Source organism: Melospiza melodia, chromosome 4 (assembly GCF_035770615.1).
Source record: "Melospiza melodia melodia isolate bMelMel2 chromosome 4, bMelMel2.pri, whole genome shotgun sequence".
Classification (NCBI taxonomy): domain Eukaryota; kingdom Metazoa; phylum Chordata; class Aves; order Passeriformes; family Passerellidae; genus Melospiza; species Melospiza melodia.
The window spans coordinates 81,660,225-81,681,612 of record NC_086197.1 but is presented as its reverse complement, the minus strand read 5'-3'; the positions used below and the strand labels follow the sequence as shown (position 1 = coordinate 81,681,612).

The 21,388-nt window shown below is 38.2% G+C and overlaps 1 protein-coding gene across 7 annotated transcripts in view; it reads right to left on the bottom strand.

The window, feature by feature from the left end:
• The window catches only part of PTPRZ1 (protein tyrosine phosphatase receptor type Z1), a 132,885-nt gene that overhangs the window by 39,268 nt on the left and 72,229 nt on the right, over positions 1–21,388 (bottom strand). For all 7 annotated transcript variants that reach the window (XM_063155350.1, XM_063155352.1, XM_063155351.1 and 4 more), the window contains exons 3-10: positions 17,407–17,586; positions 15,412–15,563; positions 13,977–14,072; positions 13,657–13,723; positions 10,098–10,255; positions 9,418–9,568; positions 3,990–4,174; positions 3,173–3,299 (exon numbers count right to left, since the gene is read on the bottom strand). In XM_063155350.1, the coding sequence (XP_063011420.1) occupies positions 3,173–3,299; positions 3,990–4,174; positions 9,418–9,568; positions 10,098–10,255; positions 13,657–13,723; positions 13,977–14,072; positions 15,412–15,563; positions 17,407–17,586 (1,116 nt within the window). The remainder of the gene's footprint in view (positions 1–3,172; positions 3,300–3,989; positions 4,175–9,417; positions 9,569–10,097; positions 10,256–13,656; positions 13,724–13,976; positions 14,073–15,411; positions 15,564–17,406; positions 17,587–21,388) is intronic.

Genomic DNA, 21,388 nt, shown 5'->3' with positions numbered 1-21,388 from the left:
AAAAGTTGCATAGTTAGACCCTCACAAAGCATTGCTGACAGTCAGAGCTGCCAGGCAGGAGACAGCATTTGAGAGCTATGTCCCAGCATGCCAGGGTTTTTTTTTTTGACAAACACCAACAAAGGAACAGGAATGGGGAGTTATATATTTTTCCTTTCCTGTGTCAGCAAAAGCATGTAAGTACCACCAGTATTAGCTACACAACAAACTACTGCACAACCCTCAGCTCTTTACAGATGTTATCTAGAGAGTTGAAGCACACATTTACATAGTTATTCAAAATCCAATTTTAATAACAAATGAAAAATTTGTAAATAAAGGTTGGATTGTTATCAAAGCTGATTAAAATGTGCTGTACACAATTCCCTAAGTTTTGTGGCAATTTTGTGGCTACATCATTTGTGCACTTGTTGGCTTTTGCTAAGCGGAAACTAACTGGAAAAAATTTTAACCTTCACACACAGTGTATTACAAGAAGAAGGGTTGCAATTCTGAAGAGTTCAGGAAAAACCCAGAGAGCAGAGGTCTCCACTGTGGTGCCTTGCCCAGTGTCATTACATCACAGCTCCTGAGGCTTCCACAAACCAAAGCAGAGACCCCAAAGAGGTCCTTCATCTTACAAAACATCGCTGAGAAAAGAGCCTTGGATCTGTGGATCAGCAGAGCCTGCAGAGCCCTCACTGACCATATGGGATGCACCAAACTGGGTGGGGAGAAGGCATGAGAAACACTCTCTTGCAAGTATCTCAAAAGGAAAGTCTAAACCAACAGTCTTGAGCTTTTTGAATTCCACAGCTCATTAGACGTGGCCACTCCAAGGACAGAATTCTTCCTGGAAAAGGGCCCATCTAATGGCTCCACACAACTCACACCTTGCTCTAGCTCTTAACAGGAAGACTGATCTGGAGGTGACTGTAGTGAATTTCATCTTAATTAAACTGGATTACTCAGAGTAATTCTTGAAAATGAAAGATTTAATTTATGCTTTATGTGTGTCAACTTTATTTCATGTCTTCACGGTGAAGATAACTTTTCTTTCATAAATTCCCAAGCAGGAGCTCCAAGAAATCCCCTTTTGCCTCAAGATCTATAAAGCAGATCACAAAATCAATTTGATGTTATAGTTGTAATCAGCAAGCTGCTCTGAAGAAATCTTTCTTATTAGATATCTACATTCCCATATATCTGTTTTCTAATATTAGGTATATTATAATTAAATATGAAAATATTTGAAATATTTGCAAAAGTTAATTCAGGTGTAAATAATTAGTAAAATTAATTATGCAAATAAACATTAATGTTAGAAATTAATGGAAGATTTTTTCCTATTTTGAAATTTTATCCAGAGTTGACTAAGCATGTAAGAAACTTACTTATAGAGCAATGTTCACTCTTAGAAATCATACTAATTACATGAGAGGAATTTTTCCCTGAATATTCTTTATGCAATGCTTTCAGAGGTATCACTGTGGAAGTGCCAAAAGAAAAGAACCAAATTAGAGTTAATAACTTTGTGTCCATTTCAGATAAGAAGCATGTCAGTGAAACTTTCTTTTTTAAACAGGCAAATATTAATTTCAATATTTAATTTTTATTTTAAAATTATTTTAAAATAAATATATTTAAATTTTTTATTTTAAAACTTACAGCAGGGACACAGCAGTAGCAAGAGGAGGATGGTTTATCTCTGGATATCACCTACACTGGGCTTTGTTTTGCAATATGTGTTTTCAGAGGTTTTATAGCTGTGAATGGCAGCACAGTACTGACTTGATTTGTTGTTAAATGATGATAACACTATGCTGCTTATTTGTCATTCCATGTAGAAATGGATGTGGGGTATGTAGATGAATTCTCATCTGAGAAAACTCTTCAAACACAAATCCAGTAAATTCTGGAAAGTAAGTGGAAGAATATACTAAGAGATGAATAAAAGGTAGACAGAAGAGTGAAATGTCAGGCAGAATGTCAGAACCTTGTTGTGGACTTTTTAGAAAACTAAAGAGAAATATGAAAATTCCAGTAGATACTAACTTAAGACCCCAAAATACATTATTATACACTGTGTTTGAAAGACAAGTTAAATCTTTATTAAAAATGTGTATGTACTATACCTGATGCTGTATCCTCTTCCTACAGAGAAACCCACCTTATTATAAGCCTACTACCCTTATTAGTCCAGAATTCATGTGGTAGAGATTGTTGAGAATCACATTCCCTCTCACTGTAACGGAACGTGGCTCCCTTGAAATGAAAAACTGGCCTGTTTTCCCAAGTTCACCACAACATCACTAATGAACTTGCTGTAGCTAAACAGACATACATAAGTATAAAACCGTATTTACAGAATGCATAAACAAACAACAAAATACAGGCTCTTAGATTAAAAATAAAAAAGCTCCTAACATGATCAAAAAACATTTGATTTCTTCTATGATTAATTACAGTGTTCTTAATTAAAAACAAAGCCCTCACTCACTTTCATAGGAACTGAATCTGATGCTAAAACTTACACTAAATTTAAGGAATTATTAGGATAAGATCAAGCTTCATGCTACAGTTTCAAGTTATTCCATATTTACCAGCAGGCAGAAGAAGCAAATCTGGCTGTGAAATCATTAAGATTTGTTTGTTAGCCTTTTGATTCTTTTGCGAGGCAGCATTAAGAAGCAAGGGAATTCCATCATCACAAGTCTTTGAAATCAAACTCCAAGTATTCATAGGAAATCAAATTTCAAAATCATTAATATAGACTTATAAATCATATAGTGGGGTTGTATTGCTTGATTCCTTAATACTTTGGCGGTGTGGATTAACTTTGAGAGGATGGTTGAACCATAGAGAAATAATACCAAACATGGTTTTATTTCCCTACACATCTAAAAGATACACTTGTGAGATTTGTGTGAGATTTGAAATCAAGCAGGGGTTTTTCACAATAGGCTTAGAATTAAAAAAATTAACATGCAGTTTTTTATAGGTAATGCTTATAAGGAATTATGTCATGTAAAATACCATTAGCAAGGGACATGCTGAAGGTTAACTGCAGTGATTTTGAAATTTCATTTTGGCATGATTCTGAAGTCATGCATTTTAACTGGTTTGCAAACAAACTACTTGAAATACAGGTTTTTCAGCTAAAAGGGATCTCTAAACTCAAAAGACCACTTACCTGCATCCTCTAAAGGCATATCAACAATGACTTGGTCGCTGTATTTTCCATACAGACCATTAGAGCAAACAGCAACTATCTGAAGAACATAACTTGTATTGGGCAGCAGATTGTTTAGAATAGCCCCCTAAAAGAAACAAAACACATTTAATCATTTACTTGCAAATAAGTATCATGAATTTGAAAATGTTAATGTTTTATAACACATTTTTGTTATGAAGCACAAAGCTCCTTTCTTCTAGTATTATAATGTGTGCCTTTTTATTTTATTGTCACAAACGGTTTTCAGTCAAATAAAAAAACCCCCAAACTTGTGACTTTTTACATGGAGGATAATAAACCAAATAACTTTAGCACTGAACACAAGTTTAGGTAACGCTATATCAGACGAGTCTTTAAAGAGGGTTAGAGGAACAGATCTCATTTGTAAAATATCATGAAGCTGTAATCAGTAACTTAGGATTTACAGCAGTATAATTGAATTGAATCTCATTAGTTGCTTGTGTAGGTCATTCTTTCACATCCATGAGCAATGATTTACAGGTTATTATTAACTGACAATTGGGTTTTATGGCTAGGGAGCTCTGTGATTGACATGCTCACAGCAAGTATAGGCAAATCAAAGCAGCAATCTGTAGTTTTTTCCTGCTCTAGACAAGAGGAGTTTTTTTCTTTTGTTTTAAGTTGTCTTTGTGGCTTTACAGCCAAAAAATTTCTCTTCAATCAGCTCCCAGCTACGGTTTAATCCATCACAATAATTAACAGTGGGTTGTTACACCATCATCCCTTTTATGAAACTTGAAGAGTTTACAGTTACCAAGTCCTGATACCCATCTGTCAGAAACTCATGCTTAGTCTGATCTTCTCCATCCAGCTGTTGATAAAAGACAGCAAATCTCTCAATTGTGGTGTCGTATACAACACGAGGTCTTTCCCATGTAACAAGGAGACTGGTATAATTCTTTGGATCAGATTGAACATTTTCAGGTTCAGAGCTGCAAACTGGAAGAAAGAAAAGAGGAAAGAATATGGTAATTATCAAATGGTACAAGTAACTCTACTAAAATCTTGAGATACTTCCTGAGAAAACCAATGAAAGGCTTTTTGTGTGCCTCAATTTTAGCCTTCTACTAAAACATTTGAAATGCCATGCCATTGTAAACAGAACCAGTATTTAAATGCTAGATTTCTAAAAGCAAGTAAAGTTGAGTTGAATTTCCTCTCTCTGCCTCCTATAACATATTTTGTGAAATACCAGTATCCGGTTCCTAAGAAATAAAATATAAATGATTAAACATAAAGATTCTTATATCTGTCCTGGGAATCAAAAAATCTCAATTTTTATGGCTCCATGAAATTAGCACTAGAAGATCTGCATACTCTCACACTTGCTGTAATAGACTAATCTACAGTAGATTGTGTTTAATGGTTAAAGGTAAACCTATCACCTGAATTTCCCCTCAAGGCTGTTTGAATCTTTTTATAGTACTTAAAGAAGAGTGAAAAGGTAAATAATAAGAACCTAAGTATTGCATTAGCAGCAGTCATTTAATGTTATTATATTTTAAGGCTTGTTATTATATTTTTAGCTTAAATTGGAATAAACAAGGAAACATTTTTTACGTCTCGTAATGTGCTTAGAGCAATATATGAGTGTCTAGAAAAAGAAAGAAAAAACCCTTTTAGCTTACTAAGAAAACAGGTGCAGATCCTTTGGAGTTCTCTAAAAAGAAGTGAACACCAAGATGCCCCAAGGCTTTGGCAGACAATGCTGCATTTTGAAAGTCCTTCAGCTTTGCATTTTGCCACTTGAACACAAGGGGACACTCAAACTCCGTCAAAATATTTGTCAAAGGAATTTCTCCAAGGAAGGTGGGAAGTTCTGAGCAGCTTCTGTCTGATAGTAAATGGAAAACAAGCAGCAAGGCTTTCCTAATTTCTGTGTTTGTGTGCGTAAGCTAATAGCAGAGGCAGCGTTAATTTTTGTAATTTAGGTGCGTTCCCTTTCTGTGTTTTGGATCTACTCTGCTATATAATTGATACATAATTTAATTAATTACACTTAATTATTTTAATTGATGCAAAAAAAGAGCAAGTTTTAAAAAAAATCTATGTTTTGTACATTCCATTCCATTCCATTTCATTCCATTCCTAAAATTTGTCATTCCTTCCCATTTCCACCAGATGGCAAGGAGAAATCACTAGACTAGTCCTTCTCAATTCTGAGTATGAACGCAGGTGATTTAAACTGATTTCCTTCTTCTTCAATGAATCTAAGCACTCCTCAGCTATTTCTTTTCAAAGGTGTTTAAAATTCTTGTCAAAATTCTTCTCTATATTCCAAATTCTTCTCTACAGTCTTTTTCCTCCCTTCATCTTTTTTGCTTATAAGTGAATTTGGTTCTGAAATCTCAGTCTGTATTCAGACTCATAGAGCAGTATTATAAAACTTTTAAAGGTACAAGGTTGGTGCTTCCAGTGTTATTTCTTTGTTTTCTTTTTTCCCTTTCCAAATAGTTCTTCTATTTTTTCCCAAGAAAAACGTCTTCCTTTTTGTTCTCCTCCTTTTGATATTCATCTCAGCAATGACTGACAATATTACTACATTACAATAATTTACTTATTATTTCACCTCCATTTCTTCCCAAAATGTTTTCTCTTCCCTTCTTCTGATGTCACTTTGTAAATCATCCTGCTGATCCCTTTTCTTTCCTACCAGTCAGTAACACAGAAGTACTTTACTCTCTCTTATCTCATTTTCCTTCTCCAGAGGCTAGAAAGGAGACCACATAACAACTTCTCTAATTAAGTACCTCTGCTTTGATACCAACTTCCAGAAAAATCTGAGCAAAGAGACTGCAAGAAAGGGAGTTCTTGAGTCTGTTACTAGTCTGAAGGACCAATTCACAGAAAAATTTGCAAAAATTTCACAGAAAGTCAGAGGCCTACTCAAACTCCTGCTAAACTTGAAGCCAAGTCTCTGCTTTCTCCAGGTGAATACTTAGATTCTGTTTTTTCATATCACATCATGTTGCAGTAATGCATCTACCTTTGCTTATTCTCCAGTGGAATAAAATGCTACCCATGTAACTTAGGAACTTTTCATCTGAACTTAATTGCATCATGGGGAATCCCTGGGGTACATCAGCCAAATCATTGCCAAAAGCTGCCTGGGCTGTTTTTGACCAGAGGGCCTTTATAACTTGCCCAAATTTGGCTTTTTCCCCCACCTTTGTTGCGTTCTTCTACTTTAGCTAAATCTATGTTTGAGATTAATTTTGCAATTCAACTTTTCAATTGTTGAAGCCATGAAATCACTTCATTTACATTCAGATATTCAGGGCCCGTATAGTGTGTGGCAAAAAGCAATTTTTAATATATTCTAGATCTGCACTCTCTCTGTAATGGAGGTGGGGCAGCACAGCAGGTGTCTGCTGGGCTGACCTTGGCTGGCCACCAGGTGCCCACCCAGACATTTGCCCACTCCCCCTCCTCAGCAAGGCAGGGGGAGAAAGTAAGGTGATAAAGCTGGTGGGTCAAGATAAAGACAGAGATTGCTCACCAACCACCATCATGGGCAAAACAGATTAGACTTGGGGAAATGTATTTCAATAAAAATAGAGTAGGATAGTGAGAAACAAAAACAAATCAATGCAACCTCCCCACCTTTTGCTTCTTCACAGGCTCAGCTTCACTCCTGATTCTTCCATCTCCCCACTCCCAGTGGCACAGGGGAATATGGAATGGGAATTGTGGTCAGCTTATAACACTTTGCCTCTGCTGCTCCTTCCTTGTGCTGTTCCTGTGCTCCACTGTGGAGTCCCATCCACAGGATACAGCCTTTCATTAATTTTTCCAGCCTCTGGACAGTCTTTTGGAAATAGACTGCTACACTGTGGGTCCTCCCTAAGGTCAGAGACCTGACAGATAATCTGCTCCTGCATGGGCTCCCTCCACAAGCCACAGCCAGCAGCCTGCTCCTGCATGGAGCCTGCACAGTCTGCCACAGGACAGGCTGCCTGACCATAATCTTCACTGTGGGCTGCCGGGGAATCTCTGCTCTGCTACTGGAACACCTCCTCCCCTTCCTCCTTCTCTCACCTGGAGTGACAGAGCAGTTTCTCACGTCTCCCCCTCTCCTCACTGCTGCGCAGCTTTGTTTTCCTGCCGGTGACACCCCCACGGCTCCCTGAGAGGGGTGGGCTGGGGCCAGCTGGAACTGCCTGGGTCTGACTCGGGGCAGCCCCGGGCTCTCCCCACAGACACCCCCTGTATCCCCCACTGCCAATGCCTGGGCACCTGCACCCCACACTCTGTGCCAGTGGAGGTGTCCCACACACAGCTGGGAATCTCAGCATTCCCAATGAAGTGACGTGCACTGAGGAACGTGAAAGGATAAACGCACGAGTCCTGACCCCATGTCTCACAAGAGAACTTAACTGAGACAGCCACTGAACTTTATGTGGTTGTGTTTCTCATGGGAAAACAGGCTGGCTAGTACTTTTTATCAATATATATTGTCAGTCTTGAATTTTAAGAACCCATTGTTTTTTATACCTTACTAATCCCAGGAAGATAGATAAGAGTTAAGTTTCAGCACTTATTTCCAAGGCCTTACCAGAAGGGTGGAGAGGATGGAAAGTCACCCAAATGTGCCCAGCAGCCATCACAATGGTTTTCAGGTTTACAGGAATAAACTATGATTTTTATTATAAATGGATTTGCATGCCAGCTGAGGTTGGTGGAGATTAAGCATTACAATTTCAAAACATTTTTTTTTAGGTGAATCCTCAAGCATGGCTGTAAGGATCAGCTATTTTAATCTTCTTAAATTGCTACATACATATTGCATAGGGAAATTATGTATATCACTGGGCAGGTTTGGAGAATGAGGCATCTCCCATGCCCCTAGTAGGACTGTGCTTGTACACCAAAAATGTTGGGGATGTTACTGTGAGAAAATTCCCAAAAATATTTTGAAAATTCCTGAAATTAGTTTAAAATGGAATTATAAGATACTTCTAGCTTTCCTAAGAAAACTTAGTTCTATTTATGAAATGTCATGTATTAATTACAGCAATAAATCAAGCATTTAATCCAACTCCCTAATGAGAATCTACACTGAATGCAACAGGAGAAAATTGGGATTCTAGGTTTCAAAACACAAAATAATTTTTCAGTTATCTACCTGAGTAATAATCAGTCTTGGTATTTCTCATACATCCTCTAAAGGGATTAAAAAGATTAGTTTTTTTCTGTTGACTACTATGCAATATTAAACATGAATAAGCCTATTGACTCTTAGAGACTTTGGCATTTGTGTTACAGCTCTTACATCTGAACATTTAACTTTAATGATTCCTAGAGTTTTTAAATTCTATCTTAAAATGGAGGCAGAAATATAAATGCTTCTCTAATGTTCTACATTAAACAAATGCCATAGTTGCATTTGTGTGCGTCTACATACATGGCCACATAAATATGTAAAATTACATGTATGAAACCACATTTCTAATCTGCAGAACTCCTGTAGCCTGTGCTTAAGTCATCTGTTCATGTCTAATTAAACACAGTTCAGTGAAACTGAGTTAAAGAATCTACAGGTATTCTCATCCAAGTAGTAACACAGTGCTTCCAGTTTAGAAGTTTCCTATATATTCTTTTATGCTTGTTAGTATAGGAATAATTAACTCCTATATTTTGTGCCAAATCCTGTTTCCCACTGCTTTATGTACTATTTTGGCCAAAGAACCTTCTCAAACCTCCCTGAAGTTTAAGGTAAGACTGAGAACAGAATCTGGCTTCTGTAATTCTCTCCATCTATCACTTCCTAAGCAAAATACTTGATATTAATTTGGTGACAACCCTTCAGTCTCCATTGAAAAAGCATCCACACTACACAATAAAGAACCAAACAGGTTTGTAAAACAAAATATTCTTGCACTCTCTGAAAAGGCAGCTTGGTTGAAGTCTGAAACACATTAAAAGGGCACTGTAAGGAAGCTTGAACTGATGTGATTTTCACTGAATGCCTGGTCAAGACAAGCATTTAATTTTCCACTCCATTTAATCTGACATGTTTTGTGATTGCTGTTTTTTTTCTCCAAAGTGATAGATTTATGACTAATATCACAGTGTGCTACTTTCTACACAATTTAAAATGAGTAACTGCATACTTGGATGAATCTTTCACTGAAAATTGTCTTTTAACTTGCAAAGAGAGGAATGACTATTCAGTTAAGTACCTGCTTCATGAATTTCTTCTTGTCCAGTGTAAGAGGAAAACACTTGCCCATAGAACTTATATTGCTGTTCTCTGAAGTTGTTTTGCAGGTAGTCCATCAGCATAACATAGCCAGACTGCTGCATTGTAAGCACTTCACAGAATACAGCTAACTAGAAGACAAGAGGAAAAAAATAAGTTAGAAGCCACAAAACTTGACTAGATTCTGCTAACAGGCAAAAGCTCTGGGGAGAAGATGCTGGATAAAGTCTCACATTTGAATTATCCTGCATGACATTGAACTTTTCTTGCATTCTATTAGTATATCTAATGTTTTACTTCACAAGTATTTTTAAACCACTCAGCTGTTGGAGCTATGCTCTGCTCAGCATCACCATGTGTCTGGGGGAATATCCAAAAAGTGTTTTGTGCTCCCTTTTATCTGAGCTCGAAGTCCAGACAGCCTGGGATATGTTCTTATCCTATTTTAAGACAAGAAATTGCTCAGATTATAGTACTAAACTATGAAAAATGTAAAAGATAACACAATTAATAGAGATGCTTTCTAATTTAACAGCTGATGAAAAACTTCTGACTAGATAAAAGAAAAGCTTTGTTGTTGGGCTGGCAATGAATGCCATGAGCTTCTACCATACACATAGCAATTTCAATTGTTTGGTTTCACTACATTAAAGAAATTACCTGGTTTTCAGAAATACTTATGGTATCTTTAAACACGATCCATTCAACTGTTTCAGAGCATGGAGGAGCTGACAGAGATCCATTGTAAGTGTAATATTTGTCTGTTGCATTCGGCAAGAGATTCAGCAAAATGAATGGTTCTAAGGCGGCCTGTTTTCCTGAAAAAATAAAAAAGAAAAATAGAGTCAGATAGTTAAAATACTACAAAAGCAATTAATAAATACAAATCACACTCTCCAAAAGAACTACCATTATCGGAACATGATAATTTAGAGGCTTTTCAAAATTTAATTTCCAGACAGACTAAAATACAAATAAATCATGAAGTCTTCTATTTCATTTGAAAAAGTATAGCTCAAGCCCAACTTTGTTTACTTGGGAAGGTGTAGTAAGTTATTCCAGTAACAAATGGACTAATTTTTAGTATATTAGTTCAGAAGAATTTTCTCACTGTACGCTTACATACAAGGTGCCAAACCTTTGTCTCGCTCTTGAATTTCAAATAAAACAGTTTATTAAATCTTTGTTCTAGGTCTCATGATATGGCTTCAAACTGTCCCTCAAATTTAATCAAGTTGTTGAGTTTTTTGCAGAAAATCACTGCCTGGGGAACAGTTGCCATGCTAGGTCTAAAGGTTAATATTACTCATGATAGCAGAAGCAAAATTTCTGTGGATCAGGATTCTTTTTAAAATGGTGATAATATAGTGAAAAACTGCAACAGCTTTACACAAATCAGCAAACAATGCAAAGACCTCCTCCAAGAGAACAAGTTCTGTGAAAATAATATCACATCTTTCAGGTCAGAAGTTTACTGGCTACCTTTTCAGCTGGGAGTAAGCCTGAGGGATTGCTGGAAGTCCATCCACAGAAAGCTGTGCCTGCTGGTTTGGCAGTAGGGTCCAGCAACAGCAATTGGCATAAATGGTAACAACTTCAGCAAGGCAGGCTTTTCAGTCTGTGAGAATTATCTGCTTTACTGTCTGGTGCATCCAAAATAATGCTGCTTTTCACACCTTGTCATAGTGTAGATCCTTATACAACTTACTTCAATCTAAAGTTACTCATTTCAAGTTCCTCCCTAATTGGTAAGTACTTGCTTCTGAATATCTAATGACTTTTCATACTGTACATAAACTCCTGCTTTTACAGGTATGTTACTTATTCAGCTCTGTACAGATTTCTGATCTTTGTCTGCTTACAAATTTGGTGAGAACAGTAAATTGCATTAACAGTTGACTACAAGGGATTGATGCTTTTCTTCTCTGCAGCGACTCTCTGCTGAGTTAGGGTTGAAGAGATGACTTGCCCCCCCCCATTCATGTATCATGAAGAGGGAACATTTAGCAGTGTAGAGCAAAGCACATCCTTCCATTTCTCCTGTCAAAATGCTAATCAGCCCTCAGACAGAAGCTATCATTGCTATCTGGTATGTGTCTAGTTAACACATTTGTCCCTCAGCAAAAATGAAGTCCATTTTATGTAGATGCCAGCAAAAATGAAGTCCATTTTATGTAGATGCCTGGGGACATAAAACTTCTCATTTGTAACAAGAATCCTGCCACGCATTTTGCAACTTTGGACTTTAATATATTCTTTAATGAGATCACAGCCTAGATTCTGAAAATCAAACACCTACAAAGAATGATGAAAACCAGAAAGTTTATCTAGAAGGAACAGGAGTGCTCCTCTGCAGAGCTTGAGAACTCAGCAACTGTGATTCAAATAAGCACAATAGAGATATGAGTGACAAGGACACAGACAAGGAGAGATTGTGTGCTTTTCTTCAGAAGAAACAACTTGATTTGGTTATGACCTGAATTTCCTGAGCTCATCTGCATTTTATTCAGGAAAATTGTATTCTAAGCATTGTTGAAGTGCCATGTAGTGGCTGTATCTTGAATCTTGCTCTGATAGCTTTACAGCTCCTCCCAAGGCTGTAGGACAGCATCTGTCTTGATGTATTACTAGTTCTCCTTTTTGTTTCACAGAAGATGACGCACAAAAGTAATGAATCTTAACTACTTCATATTTCCACCCCCTATGTCTTTGTAACTTATGAAAGGTGTTCCCTTTTAAATTTGTTGAATAGAGTTTGTTTTCCAGAGGGAAAAAAGAAATCTTGATTTCAATGTCACACTTTTGAAGGCTTTTAAAACAGCTTTTTATATTCAAGCACCATTGCATAAAGGAAAACTTAGACAAGGTTTCCTTAAAGTCATGGGCATGATGTAAGAATATATCCCTGTCCAAGACAGTGCTCATTCATATTTATTCATCTGCAAAGACACCAGAAACTGAGTCAGAAACATAGCCCAGATCTCTTTGTGCACACTGAAGTTGTCTTGATTAGCAACCATTACCAATACAATATATTTGGACTATTTTGGATTTACACAGGAGCTACTGAAAAAAAATTTCTCTCCTCTGAGTCTACTGAACAGTGACAGTCTTGCTCTTGTAAGACCCTTCTTAGATAGTTACAACAGTCTTACCTGGCTTCCAACCCAATACAAAAAACCTGACATGTATGATTAAGAAGACTTAGATAATAAATCAGATTTATCTGGATTTAGCATTTAAACAGTTATAAATTTCTCATGATAGTTCTATTTATTCATTTACACATCTGTTGTTACAAATATTCTTGGGGTAAATTAATCAGAGAAACATAAAATATCTCAGGTTGGAAGAAACATGTGAGGATCATCAAGTCCAACTTCTTGCTCCTCACAGGATGACCTAAAACTAAACAATATGACTAAGAGCGTCATCCAGATACTTGGTGCCATAATCACTTACTTCTCTGGGGAGCTTGTTCCCAGGCTGTCACTGATCACCATCTCAGTGAAGGGCCTTTTCTAATGCCCAATCTGAACTTCTGACACAGCTTCATCCCATTTCTTCATGTCCTACCACTGGTCAGCAAACGCTTCTCTGTCACCCCACTTAAAGAAGTTGTTGGCTGTGATGAGGCACCCTCCTCCAAGCTGAGCAAAGAGACCTCAGACACTCCTTGTCTTCAAGACCTTTCACAATCTTGGCTGCCCTTCTCTGGATGTGCACTAATAGGCTGATGTCCTTCTTACACTGTGGCACCCAGACCTGCCCCCAGCCCTGGAGCTGAGGCTGCCCCAGCTCAGAGCAGAGCAGGACAATCCCCTGCCTTGCCTGGCTGAGGATGCTGCACCTGATGCACCCCAGGACAGGGCTGGCCCTCCTGGCTGCCAGGGCACTGCTGGCTCACATTCAACTTGCCATTAAACAGCACCCCAAACCTTTTTCCAAAGGGGTGCTCTTCAGACTGTCCCTCTCTGGTTTGTATACATAACCAGCATTACCCTTCCCAGGAGCAGAATCTGGCACCTGCGTATGTTAGATTTCATGTGATTGGTGATTGTCCATTTCTCGTCTGTCCAGATGACTTCTGTGATTTCTAACAAAATAGACATGACTGAGCAATAGAGAACCATGCTCCTCAATGTCTTCAAGGTTTCATAATCACACTGAAGTGGAATTGAGTTAATCAGTAATCAATAAAAAATGGAGGCAAGCTTACCAAAACGACTAACACTATCTACTCCATTAATGATTGGATTATAATCCGGATTATCTTCTAGTCCAATCTGTTGAAAAGAAATTGCATATTTTAACAGGCTTAATGAAAAAGGATTGCAAGCTACAGTTTACCACCAAAATTATAGATTATTTAAAGCCAAACAAACTTATTTTGCCCATTTGCTTTTCTGCAAGAATAAATTAGAAAGATAGATGAAATTTTTTAACTCAGTGATCACACATTGGAACCAGTTAAATTCAGTTTGAACATCTGCTGTGTTTTAAGGCTTATTAAATGACACAAAGATATATTTTGTTTACCTCAAACAAAATTGATAAAGCTCTTAACTTTCCACTTCCTTTAACTGCCTCTTCAAAATCTGTAAACTGATCTGCGTCATAGCAGTAGATTTGCATCTGCAATTAAAATATATATTCAAATGTTATATATAAAAAATTGTAAACATTCAGTAATGCAATTGCTTATATTCCCATTTTGAGGGAAGAAACATCCAAACAAAATATTTTAAATAAATATAGGGATTTTTTACCTCTCTCATTTCTGTTAACTGAGGATGCAGAATGGAGTTCATCAATAATTAGCTAGGTAAAAACAACCTCTCCTGGAGAACTTAAAGTTGCAGGAATTGCCCTTTCAAGGAGCACAATGCTTTCCATTGATAATACAATAAGCTAAGTGGACACCTGACCTAGAGTACTTGGTGAAATCAGTCTGTCCATCAGTGATAAAACACGAATAATATGTCAAGATGTCCCTACTGCATCTGCCTTGCAGTAAATGTAGAAAACCATTGGTGAGATAAGATTACCAGGCACTTTGAACCCACATCTGACTGCTGTCATGAGCATTGGTTTTGTTGCACTCCTTTCTCTCTTTCTCCAGATGCAGCTGGAAAATCTCCTCCAGTGCTGGGTGACCAACGTGTCTGGGGGAGTGAGTGCTCCTACTGGCTTTCTATGAGATGATGATGGAAGAGAGCATTCTCTGTGATGCCTTGTCAGATAGAGTCGGGAATTTTTAGGTGGCTAGTGAGGCAAAAGAAATGACACTGCCCAGGGACTGCTCCAGCCCTGGCACTACTGCTTTGCTTTCACATTGAAGTTCCAAATGTTTGGAGTGATGAACAGCACAGTTGCCTGCCACAACCGCCTCTTTTGAACTGGAAGATGACACAACATCCTGTTGAGGGAAGAGTTTGGCCTTTGTGCATCCCAGGAAGAGCTGCTCCTCTCCTCCAGCCCACTCCCTCAGGAACACTGGCCTGGCTGCCTGTGAATGTGGCTGCACCCAGGACCTGCTCATGTGGATCTTGGCACACCACTGCCAGCTCCTTCCAGCCCACACTTTGTATCTGTAAGGCCCAGCAGTTCCCATGGGCTCTCAGCAAAGCCCTGACTTTGAAAAGTCCATTTACACTTTAAATAATGAACTGATGTGGAACACGATGGGCCAAATTCATAGGAGCTTAACATTTAGTGGGAGCTTTGTCAGATTGGCAGAACTGACATCTAATACTATCTTACAAGATGGGAAAAAATGCAGTTTAGACATTCTCAACATGCCACTAACACATTACACTGCCCATCTAAAATGCATCATTTATTCTTAATTTGGAGTTAAGTGAATGATTATATTTGCAAATAGATTTAAGAGATAAACAAAGGAACTTTGTAGAGTAGTAATGTCGCAGAATGTCAAATTGTTGAAATCATCAAAATCTATTCTATACTTTACCTCAAGAGGATATTTTTGTCCTTCTAGACTGTGCTCTGATCCGTCTGATGACGCGTTGCATTTTCCCCAGTGAAAAGTGATCTTGCTTGCTTTGAATATGGTGTCTAACCCACCTCCACTCACATAATAATCACTTGTCAGGTTAATTTCCACTGAAAAAATGGAGAAAGAGGGGAAAAAAAGGAGTGTGAATATAAAATCCAGCCAAGGCTTCTACAACTCTCATATTTCAGTTTTAGGTGCTAGAATTTAAATATGATATGCTTATTTCTCTATATTTCATAAGAAATTTGACAGGAAATTGGTTACTTAAACTAAGTAACAAGTGTGGTAATTCACTATTAGCATGGAGAATATGTTTCATTTCATGCTTTAGTTCATAAAATAGTGATTTAATGAAGTGTACTTCGTTTCCTGTTATCTGAAACTAGACACAGACTACATTAAAAGCTCAGAAAGCTGGTCTAGCCACCAGCTGGCTGTCTAAGAAAATAAGTTCCTGAAGTACCTACCTTCCTGAAAGGGTCTGTGTTTCTAACAAAAAGGAAAATAGACACCTGCCCCCTATTTTTACCACAATTCTATATACAAATCATGAGGCAACATGACAAAAGAATATTTTAACCAGCTCCTAGGAGGACTGTCTCGATGTCCTTAGCTGTGGAGCTATCTCCCCTGGGAAAAAGCAGTGACAGGTTTTCAGCTGGGCATAGCTGTACAGGAACTGTAGATGGGACAGAGCATTTGACTTCTGGAGAGAACGAGCAGAATGGGATAGACTGGAGCCCCATATTTTGTCTTTCCCATCTCCAGCAACTGTGAACTGCTTGACCTCTTGATAAAACAGCACTAATGAGTTCATTTTCCCCACATTCCTTTCCTCAAAACTTTGAAGGCCATTTAAACAAGCTTAGCAGTTCCTCATATAATATCCAGATTGCTGTAGATGAGAAAAATTTCAGTCCACTTTTAAAGGCTTGAAGGAACATGTTCTCAGGGGCATTTTGAAAAGTCAAAGGAATATTTATCTGAGCTAGCTGGGCAGGAGGGAAGTAAGTGATTTGTGTAGTGGTATGTAGAAAGTATATGAAAGAAAGAACAGAAATTAGGAACGATGGTGCTAAACTGAACTGAACTGAACTAAATCAAACAAAACAAAACAAAACTAAACAAAAAAGGCTGATCTTGGGGTCCCACTGGAACTGGTAGAAGGTCAAAGAGAGTTGTTAAGAGATACCTTCCTCCACACCCATGGCCAAAACAAGGAACAGTTCTTCTAACAAGCAGCTTTTAGTTACTGCATTCCTGGATTTATAAGTGGTAGTAAAAAGATTTCTCTGACAATTTAGATGACACCATAAGCTTTTTTCATGGCTGGGAAAAATAGGCACTTGTGGGTATAAATCACTTCTTTCTAAAATGTATTTTTAAGATTGGTAAAACAAATCAGAACACAAAAGCACACATTTCTCTTCTTTGACTGTTAGGAGGCATCTATGTGAGTAATTCAGATGAAAGTTTCTACATTTTATGTGTCTATGTGTAGGTGAGATAAATCCCAAGCGGAGCTTTTTGTAATTCCAACTCATCCATGAAGTGCTTTCAGATGAGTAGGTAATTTATTCGTACTTTTAAAAAATCATTTTTGCCTACCCACTACAGACTCTAGATATATAGTAATAATTACCACAATTTCATAGCAAATGCCAGCTTACTGTTTAGATTTAATGACATGCCCATGATGAGATGATAGTCACGATGTGATTGCTTTGGCTGTATCTGTCCACACATATAAAAATTTTTGTTTGTGTGATTTCTGTTTCATTTAGCTACTGTCATCACGGTTGTTTTGTTTATTTATTTAATAGATAAATTCAGAATGCACCAGCTAAGTGAAATGAAAATGATTCGGTAAAAGTCCTTGGTTGGTTGGTTGGTTGTCCTGTATCACTTTTCAGACCTCTTAACTCAAAACATGAAATCTGACTTTTTTACCTGTTTTGCCAGTGTTGCGGATGAAAGTATCTTCCAAAGTTTCCTTTTCCCACCCATGGAATTTAAGTTTCTTCAGATTCACATTAACTTGGGTAAGGTCTTCATCTATATTAATAGGTGATTGTTTGGCACCATTACAGGCAGAATATTTCTTGCCCCAGTTATTTTGGTTCAAAGTTCCTAGAAATCAAAACATGTGGGGTAAATACATTTAAATACAAACTGGCATCCATACATTTTTTATTGTGGTAATGCTAAAACACAATTTGCAATCTGAGATCAGAGTACTGGCCCTTATTTTTAGATTTTGTCTGTAGCAATATTTAGCACACCTACCACTGATTCCAACCTTCAGCAGTTAAGTCACACTCTGAGCACTCTAGATATCCACACATACATTCTTATGAACCTCCAAGGAAATCATAAAGCAACAACAAAACCCTCATGAACAACGTACATGAAGCAAAAACAAAAGCTTTCAGATGAATGGAATCAGCATGCAAAAAACCATGGGAACTACTGGAAAACTATCCTACCCAAATAACTTTTAATCATTCCAATGTCAATGCTCCTTTTGGCCAATGAAGTCATCTGTCCAGTAAGGTTTTTAAATATTAAGAAGCAGTAAGATGTTTTAAGAATTTCTTACACAGAGTGGGAAAGGCAAACTGATTTTACCCTGGAAAAGGAAAGACCATGAGTGATGCTGTGTCTGAGAGGGGGGCTGCACGGCCCAGCTGTGCCTGTGGAGGGCTGTGCACTCCCACTCCTGCCATCTGTCCCCTCTGCAGCTGCCCGGCAGAGAGGAGCTCCTGTGCTGCAGCAAGAGCCTTCTCCAGGGCACAGGGGCTGTGTGCCATCCCACTGGGGCCAGCCCAGACACACACCAGGGACACAGACAGCATGTCCTTCACCAAAGAATTGGTTGTTTTCAGGAAACGGACAAGTACTCCACAAATCAGTATGACGGAGTAGCATCAGCTCTGACAATCTTTTGTTTATATAACATGCTAATATAAATGGAACAATATTTTGTGTATGTTAATGTGTTTGAAAACATATAGATATTTTTCCTGACAGGGATTTCTGGCAATTCTTCAAAATGCTAATTAAAACCAAGAGTTAACGATACAGATTCAAGAAAATGGAATGACTTCAGTTAACTTCCCACTTAGTAGCAGATAAGAGCTAATATTAGTGTACACAGTGCGTATATTTGAATTCTACCAGATATGCTGAAATAAACCAGTGCTCATTTACAGGCCAGTGTGCCACATCCAAGTCTGTCAGTGAAGATTTGCTATCTGGTACTCCAGGCAAGGACAGCTCTCCTATTGCACTCAGAAAACCATAGGGGGAAGAAGATATGCAGCCAGTCCTGTAACCATGACAATAGCCAGTCAGACAAGATGCTCACCTGGACAGCCAGCTAGAAAGAAACCTAAACTAAATTATTGAACAAGTACAAGTCAAGCCAGTTACCAGTATCAGCTTGCTGCCTCAGAATTACTGCAGATGGTATGCAAACACATTTACTGCCTGCAAGTAGCAACAGAAGGAACTGGCAGGCACAACAATCAAACAACCCAAAGGGAGATCAAGCCACAGGCTGATGAATGTCAGCATCCTACAGGTGGAGACCTGAGCCCTGCACCAAGCAAGCACTGGTCCCTTTGGAAACAGCACATTGGGTAAACTTTCAGCTCCTCCTCGAGTCAGACTTGTCCTTTAGTTGTCAATTTTAATTTATCACTGGAAAAATAATGCAATATCCTGATTTGTAATGCACTTCCACAGGAAAAGAGTGGCTAATATTTAATCTCTTTCAAAAGTGTCCTTTAAGAAATTCTCAGCTCAAGTCAACCAACACTTGGATATTAATCTGCTCAAGTCTTCTATAGAGAATTTTCTAACAAATGTTGAAGGCTTTTAACATCAAGAAAGAAATAAATTAGAATAGTTAACTTTTAAGCAGAAAAGCCTCCAAGCAGGGTCAGGAAGGACACAAATAACTCTCAACTTGCCCTGTGCATCGTTGCAAACAGGCTTCTGTTTCCAGGTCTGATTTCAGACAGCTCAGTGATTTTCCAAGCTGCAGGAAACTCTTTAAAGGTCTCTCTCACATGTTTCTGTCAGTTTGGGTTGAGACAACTGCCCATGGCCGTCCCTTGGAGTTAAGCTGCACTCCCTACTCCATGCTCTATTTCTTTTGCTCCTTTTGGCAAAGCCCAACACTTCCTCAGACTCCTGCAGTTGCCCCAAGGCAGTAGAAATTTCCATTCTCTTTCCACTGACATACCCAATCCCATAGCCCACCTGCAGTCTCTCCTTCAGAACACCATCTTTTTTTCCAACATGCATTTCTGTTATTCTGCTCTTTCCATCACTGACATTAGAACTGACTAAAACCACTATTTTCTTTTTCCCACTATGGTGCTTTTGGAAAATTTCTTCCATGATTCTTTTGATGAAAGACATCATTGCATTTTTCATCTTGTCTTTAAATTCTCTACTGTCTACGATTATGTTCAGTAAAAACAAGTAAATTAAAACTAGAGAAACTATAATCTCCTTCCAACTTCCATAGTTTTTGATTTTGTGGTTTTGTATGTAGAACTTAAGTTCTACAACTTGGTAGTCATTACTTGTGACTCAGTGTGTAATAAAGTCCAAACATACATGTCATGATATAATTTGCAATCTTTGCTCTTCCCAGAAGACAGTGTGTAGCTATCGCATTGATAAAAACTATGGAATAAAATGTACAGTAAATCAATGTCAGGGTCGGATCTGGGGCAGGAACAAGGGGAATCCCCTGAGGAATGGAGTCTGAGAAGGAATGGAGAATTGGAGTCTGGTCATGATAACCCAAATAACATTTGAGCAGCAAAATACACATTTATGTGTGAATTCTGCAAATGCTGGAGCACATATTGGGTGTGTATATTAGCAAACAGTGCTGAACAATACAAGTAGCATTATAGAGGGAAACAGTTGAGGTTGAGGACCAGATGTCCATACCAGATGTTTTTCAGAAGGTTTTACCTCAGTCTAGCTCTGTCTGGTGCCCTGGGCTGAATGCCCATTGCCTGCTGAAGGGTGTAAGGTACACTTCTGCAACACAATCCCTGTTTGGTACCAGTAGAGATGAGCCCATGCCACACACTGTGAGACAACTCTACCCTGCAAACCAAAGCTTAGTAAGTGGGGTGCAGACAGGAGATTTGCTTCAAAAGTCCACTCCTGATATGAACTAAAATGCTAACATAAATGCATCTGGTCTAGGCAGCAGGTGGTGGAACTGCTGCAGTTTATATAACTTGCTGAAAACCAAAGTAAAAATGAAAGAACTGAATGTTTTTAAACAAGAGCAGATTGTTTTACTATAGGTGTTATGATGGAAACCATAAATCAAAGCTGTGCCAGCCATTTTGAAAAATATTGCTGAAATTGAGCTTTGAAAATGACTTCTCCCAAACTGTGCTTTGGAAACCTGAGAACAAAAATACGCACAATATATCTTCAAGAGTGCACAGAGGAAGAATGTTTGTCAAAGGTGTCAGATCTGAAAAAGTAACTGGCACTTCACAAAGAATGGAAATAAAACTGAACAAAGTAGATTAAATGGAGGCCTGCTATACCATAACCTTTACCACTCTTGTCCAGGGCAGAATGAAGAAAATTTTCCTAGCCTTTCTTTCCAGGAAATGTTCATATCTAACTCTGCTCCTCAACCTTAGTCCCTATGATTCCACTCCTACAATGAGCATCCAGTTCTCCTTTTGGCTTCTACTTCAGCTCTCACTGAAAGAAAGAAATAGAGGTGCTGCAGTGTGTCCAGAGAAGGGCAACAGAGCAGGGGAAGGATCTGGAGTCCAAATCTTATGAGGAGCAGCTGAGGGAGCTGGGGCTGTTTAGCATGGATAAAAGGAAGCTCTTTAGGGAAGACTTTAATAAAATGGATGTGAATCCTAGGGTTTAT